This window comes from Durio zibethinus, chromosome 23 (genome assembly GCF_047325235.1).
Source record: "Durio zibethinus cultivar Kanyao isolate XHJ-2024 chromosome 23, ASM4732523v1, whole genome shotgun sequence".
NCBI lineage: Eukaryota > Viridiplantae > Streptophyta > Magnoliopsida > Malvales > Malvaceae > Durio > Durio zibethinus.
This window is the reverse complement of record NC_143184.1, coordinates 1,908,681-1,915,067: the sequence shown is the minus strand read 5'-3', so window position 1 is coordinate 1,915,067 and position 6,387 is coordinate 1,908,681. Positions and strand designations below refer to the sequence as shown.

Below are 6,387 nucleotides of genomic sequence, written 5' to 3'. Positions count from 1 at the left end.
CCCAAACGCGGCCTTCCATGACTCACCATTCCCAATCTCACCCACCAATCAAAACTCAAAACCATCCATTCATGTCATAGTCAGTGACTGAATCACTCACATTTTAGTGTGTATTTACTATAATAATTTCCAACGAACGCGTAGCTGAAAGCAGAAGCTTCCTTTTCTCCCTCGTGTTCCTCTCAACTCTCTCTCTCTCTATAAATACGTAAACAAAAGCTTTCTCTTTATATTTTTAATATTGTTTGTGATTGTAAATTTGCTTCATGGGGTTTCCAGTTGGTTACACGGATGTTTTCTTACCAAAACTCTTCGTTCACACACTTACCTTTCTGGGTTTCATCCGAAATCTAATTTTTGCCCTTTTTAACTACCTGGGACTGTCCGATTTCCTCGAAACAGACACTGTCTGGTCGGAAAACCCGACCCGAATAATACCTGAGAATCCACCCGTATCCGCTCTCCTGATCCGGGAAATCCTTCCCGTTATAAAGTTCGAGGAGCTTGTCGTCGTAGGGGACCCACCAGAGAGCTGTGCCGTTTGCTTGTACGAGTTCGAAGGAGGGGAAGAGATCAGGTGGTTGAGGAACTGTAGGCACGTTTTTCATAGGCCGTGTTTGGACCGTTGGATGGACCATGATCAGAAAACATGCCCGCTTTGTAGAACTCCATTTGTGCCTGATGAGTTGCAGGACGAGTTCAATCAACGGCTATGGGCTGCTTCTGGGATCGGTGATTTTTACAGTGAGTACAGTTCGGTTCCGGGATTGTAGATTTTTTTTAAGGTGAAAGAGGGTACTTGTTTTGTCTTATCCAATGGCTTTTCTTCTAATGAGCTTAGTGAAACTTGTACATATTCCATGGCAGTTAGTGCATATCAAATAAAAAAAATGAAAAAAAAAAAAGAAAAAGTTTTCCTTATACAGTTCTTACAGTTTGAATGTTACAATAATGCTTTGTCAGATGGAGTAATAAGCACTTATCAATCTACAACCTGTAATTATTTCCTATAAAATTAGTTAGCTTGAATTTCAATTTTATGTAAAATGAAAGAGTTGAAGTTTCGTTTGCACTTCATAGCTAAGAAATTTCCTGATATGAAATGGGAGTGTATTTTGGGGTAAACTGTTAAAGATCTTTGTATGTAAAGTTTGTGCTGTATTTTTTTGTTACGAGGAGTTGATGAGTATGAATTGAGCTTTAAACAGTGGTCTCATGAAAGGTGATGATCTTTTGTACTATTTTAGTTGGCTTCTTAGCTTATTTTTAGTGAAAGTTTTTTGGACTACTAAATTATTAGTATCAACTCAACTTTGGGGTGTTGGAGTTTGTTAAGCAGGTGGCTGACCGATTTGTTAGGATCTTGTCAGTGCCTTGTCACGAAACAATGAACATGAAACTGATGACTCAAGGACCCCAGGTTTTAAGAAAATGATGATGTAATTCGGACCTCAATTTGGGTCCAATTCACAAAATCTGGTGCTATTATTTTATTATTATGGGCTTTTTTTTTTTAAGCTTTTAGGTTTTGGTTTACCCATGGAATCAAAGAAAGACTCCAGTTTGAATGATTTTCCATGTGGCCATTTGGGAACAACTTGTAGAAGTTGATGAATTGTTGGGGTGATGATCAACTGCAGGTTTTTGTCTTCTCATGCTCATCTGTTAAGAATAGTAAAAATTTTTGAGTATGAGAAATAGCTAGATGCTGGTTGCAGATGCATTAAAGGTAGTGGCGAGGTGGGGATGCATGGAATTTTTTTTTTTTTTTTGCCTTTCCCATTGCCTTTTCAATGACGATTTTACTGAACTTGGATTCTGTGCTTGACCCATCTTTTTCTCAGGCCCTGTTTAACTGCCTAAAGGCATAAATTCCAAGCTGGCTCTGTAACACTGTCACACTGTAAACACTGACATCAAAATACAGATGGTTTTTAGCATGGAATCCGAAATTCTGAATCAGACCCCCTGAAGACCTGAAACCATGTCTACAGATAGGGGCCCCTTCCAGCGATCTCCCAAAAACAACAGGATTAACAGGACTCAGCAGCCCCTTTTTATTTCAACTTTCAAGGAGACAAAAGAAAATCGAAGGATCCTAAATGAATCTGCTAACTTTCTTTATCTCACCTTTTCCGTTTTAATAAAGAAGAATCTATGAAAAATATTTAGCTCAAAGCTCAGTGCCTTAACTTTAACGTGACAGCGATCTAATTGTCTATTTTTGCTTATCCTATCTGGTCCTGCTTCTACTTTCTAATATTCAAACAAGTAGGAGCAGCTTAGTATTGGCTATTGGGATTCTCTACGATGAGAAATAATACTTCAAACAAGTTCAATAAATTAGGTTTAGCCCAAGATGCGGATAAACTCAATCCAATTTGTCGCGGGCCAAACTTCAAACCCGGTTCATTTCAAGTGTTCAACCTAATATACTTAAATTGCTATTTTGCATGCTTACTTTGACGCAAGGAAAAAAGATCGTGAATATGTGGTATGATATGAGTAAAAAGATTCATTGGCTCCTAATTGTTCAAAAATGAAACCTGATCTGTCCTGTTAATTTAAAGTTTCAGTTTTCATATCTTTATGATTGAAATAAAGATGCCATATCGACCACCGAAATAAAAAAAAATGGTATAGGGGATTTCAGTCTCTTACTACGCCTGTTTAATAGTTATGGGACAAGAAGGTGCTTCGATAGTTTTAAGGAACGTGTCTACTGGCTCGTTAATAGAAGTCTCTGTTTATCTATGTGTTCTTACTAAATACAAATTCTTGCAGATTCCTCTACGGATTCTAATATATCTCAATTGCCTCATTTGGGATGCAGTAATAGTAGTACATATGTGAGCATGATCCATCGCTCCCTATGTTTATTGCCGTTTCTTTCGCTCATGATCGGCAGGACATGATAGATGGTTCTTTTGACAGTGGATTGTGATTGGTTGTCGCCATTTCATTTTCAATAGGAGCAGTAGCGGGGGGTGCTACGTATGCCAAGAAATTGTTTGGTAAGAAAGAAACCGCTACAAAATTTCAGCAGCTATCATGAATGCAAAGTCAGGGGATTTTGGATGATGATTAGGGCGATACCATGGTTCCAGAAATGACTGTTAATGTTAATCACATTTGATTCTGGTAGAAATTGAAAGAAAATTCAACTACTATGTTTCAACAATCATAATTACATCACTGAGGGGAAAACTAGCCTAAAGCAAAGTCATGGGATTTAGGATGATGATTAGGGTGATACCATGGTTCCAGAAATGACTGTTAATGTTAATCACATTTGAATCTGGTAGAAATTGAAAGAAAATTCAAATACTATGTTTCAACAACCATAATTACATCACTGAGGGGAAAACTAGCCAAACGATGACCATCTTTTTCCATCTAGTTAAATTTTCGGGGAATATCATAACGATTCAGGATAAAGTGATCAATGAATCAATCCAAATTTGAACATTGTGATTACTTATATTTGAACATTTATGACCATCTAAATCACTTATAATAACCTTGAGGATTAGGAGTGGGATATCCGCTTGAAGGAAAATTCTGAGTAGGTGGCGGGCATCCGGCAGGAAAGTAACCTGGAGCAGGTAGTGGAGATGCAGCAGCAGGGTAACCAGGAGGAGGTGGTGGACATGCAGCAGCAGGGTAACCTGGATGAGGTAGTGGATGTGCGGCGGCGGGGTAGCCTGGAATATATGGTGGACATGCATAGCCATAGGGCGACTGCCACTGTCCTGGTTGAGGTGGATGTCCTTCTGCTGGGGGCAGTGGCTGATCAATCCTTGACATCTGCTGCACTGGAGGAACCATCATAACCGGTGGAGGCCCAAATTTACCATCCCTTCTGTCCATTTCAATCTTGTGCTGAGCCTGCATTATTCCATGGTATCTTAAAGAGTTATACGGGTCAAAAGCAAATAAAATCATGCACTTTGAAAACTTTAGCCTGGGTCCTATTTCTAAGGCAGGTTTGGTGTGTTCTGCATCTGCCTAATCTCTTTTACAAGCACTTTGTTTAATTCATTGCATACCTGCATACACGCACAGACCCTGCAAAACAAAACAATACGAACAATCAACACAATTTTTTTTTTAAGGAACACTTAGCAGAAAGATTCAAAAGGGTACATTGAATGTCTTACGTGCAAAAAACGGCGTCAGTAAAACAATTCAATATCTCCGAGGCATCCTCAAGCTCATCATTTCCGCTAACAACAGCAATCAGACGAAATATGCATTCAAATTGAGCCAGACAGCACATAAATCCCTACAAAATACATTAAAATTTATTAGAATGAAAAGCCAAAGCCGATAATCTGACTAGGAAGAGGCAGAAAGACAGATAGATTACAATGATGCAGTTGTCACATTTCGTCGTCTGTATATTCATCTCATCTTGAAGAAGAAAGCGAGTTGAGGAAACCGAACTCGTGAAGAAACAGACGACCTAGAACGAATGGGAACACAATCAGACTCATTACTCATATATATTTTGTTAAATCCGGAAAGCGAGAAGAGTAAAAGAGCAGCTACAAGGGTTTTTATATATCTACCTCAGTGCACAGACAAAATTCAGGACAATGGCTTTCCCCTAACTTACCGCTGCAAGGCAGGGAACCCGCACAGCACTGGTACCTACAACATTAACATAGAACACCTCTTAATTGTTGCAAACAAATTTCAGTTCTGAATTCTGGTTGGATGATTAGACCTTTGGAAGCTATGAGATCCTTTACCTCGACATGTCATTGTATAGAGCTCGTTTCCGCAGCATATATGAAGCGCAATGGGGACTGTCATTCAAGAAACATGGGATGTTAGATAGTTGGTATCTGAATATCTGATCCACAGTACTAATAAAAATCTAAAATACCGCTTCCTAAGGGACTTGCAGTTGCTGCGATTTTCATTGTGATTCAGAATCACATTTATAGATGTGTAATAGAATTTGTAAGTTAGTTAAACAATGAGCTAGAAAATTATATTGCATGGCTATATAAGTTTATTTTTAGTCTCAATTGAAACAAACCATTTATGTTCTATTAATGACAAAAATAAACCTCAAATAGATTCATCAAAATAAATAAATAAATAACGTCCGCAATGATATTGTTACTGCAATTTAGAAGATGGGCATCTCATCAGATATCTAAGATGATTTTCTATAAACATAATACTGTAATTGTTGTGGGAATTGAATTTTAAAATATCAACAACAGGAGAAAAAGAATTGAACATAGAAAGAAAAAAAAGGAGAAAATAACATCTAGGGGTGGCAAAGAAAACTCACCAGCACGATGCAAACAGGCAGTCTGCATATTCAAGGAAAAGAGAAAAGCAATCAGAGATATTCAATGTAATTGAAAATATAAAAGACTAACATATTACCACTACAAATAAATTTATGGAGAATGAAATTCATACCAAAAAGAAAAGGTCAACTGGCTCAGCAACCAAACAGGTAAAGTATTATAAACAAAATAAAAACTCTTATTATGCAAGGCAAAACAAGCACAAAGACAAAACATTCACATTCAAGCCGGGACAAAGAATTCCAGCATTCATTTTCTTATCCTGTATATTATCTCGGCGGGAACCAAGCAGAAACGAACCAAAAAGAAAATGGAGGAAATATGAAAGGGGTAAATATATATTTACATTGAGGATCGTCTCGCATACTGCCCATGAGACTACTGTGCCAGACATTGCTATAACTTTGACGAGCCACCATTTTCTCATACCTATCTTGGATCCCCATTGTCCTGATCAACTCAGATTCTAAAGACAAAAAGAAACTACAACGTATGAGAAATTGAAAACACTAGATTTTGTTTTCTGTCCCTCAGTCAATATATAGCATGAAAAAAAAGAGGCAGAAAGAGGGAAACGCGAAGTACAGCTGGTAGAAAACGAGAGGGAAGAAAAGAAAAAAAAAAAAGAAAACCGTTTCGAACAGAATCATCTGATTAAAAGATTCAGACAGGTTCCAAATTCTGGTTCGGTCTGTTTGACCTGTATAATTTGCGGCTTTGTTTTATTGCCACGCTGGCTTTTTGGTTAATGGAATGGTAATCATTATAAGTCGTTAAAGTGTGTTGGGAGCAGTTATTGAATTAATTGTGAGTTGCGTTTTGTTAATTTCGGTTGGGTTAGTAATAATTTAGCTGTATGCTAGGTAAATTTTGCCATAATTGGGTGGATAATTTTCTAAATTAAGGAGATAAAATTTCATGCATGCTAAACTTAGTCATGATTAAGATTTTATTTGGATTTTATTATTTTTTATGCGATATGATTAAATTTATTACATCATTAATTGAATTCAAAATTTAATTTTAATAAATTAAATTAATATAAATTTTTTATTAA

General features: G+C 37.1%; 1 protein-coding gene and 1 pseudogene across 2 annotated transcripts; one reads left to right on the top strand and one right to left on the bottom strand.

Moving 5' to 3' along the window:
* The first annotated feature begins 208 nt into the window (after window positions 1–208).
* Window positions 209–921, top strand: LOC111313880 (brassinosteroid-responsive RING protein 1 pseudogene; annotated as a pseudogene). The gene has a single exon (XR_016332560.1). The product of XR_016332560.1 is annotated as a brassinosteroid-responsive RING protein 1 pseudogene (transcript).
* Window positions 922–1,286: 365 nt separating this feature from the next.
* LOC111313879 (uncharacterized) lies at window positions 1,287–6,057 on the bottom strand. Its single transcript, XM_089752191.1, has 8 exons — window positions 5,677–6,057; window positions 5,309–5,330; window positions 4,755–4,811; window positions 4,572–4,653; window positions 4,370–4,465; window positions 4,161–4,285; window positions 4,050–4,068; window positions 1,287–4,008 (listed from the first exon to the last, which is right to left on the bottom strand). Exons 1-8 carry the CDS (start codon window positions 5,774–5,776, stop codon window positions 3,508–3,510), a joined length of 1,002 nt encoding a protein of 333 aa, XP_089608317.1. The 5' UTR covers window positions 5,777–6,057; the 3' UTR covers window positions 1,287–3,507.
* Between the last annotated feature and the right edge of the window lie 330 nt (window positions 6,058–6,387).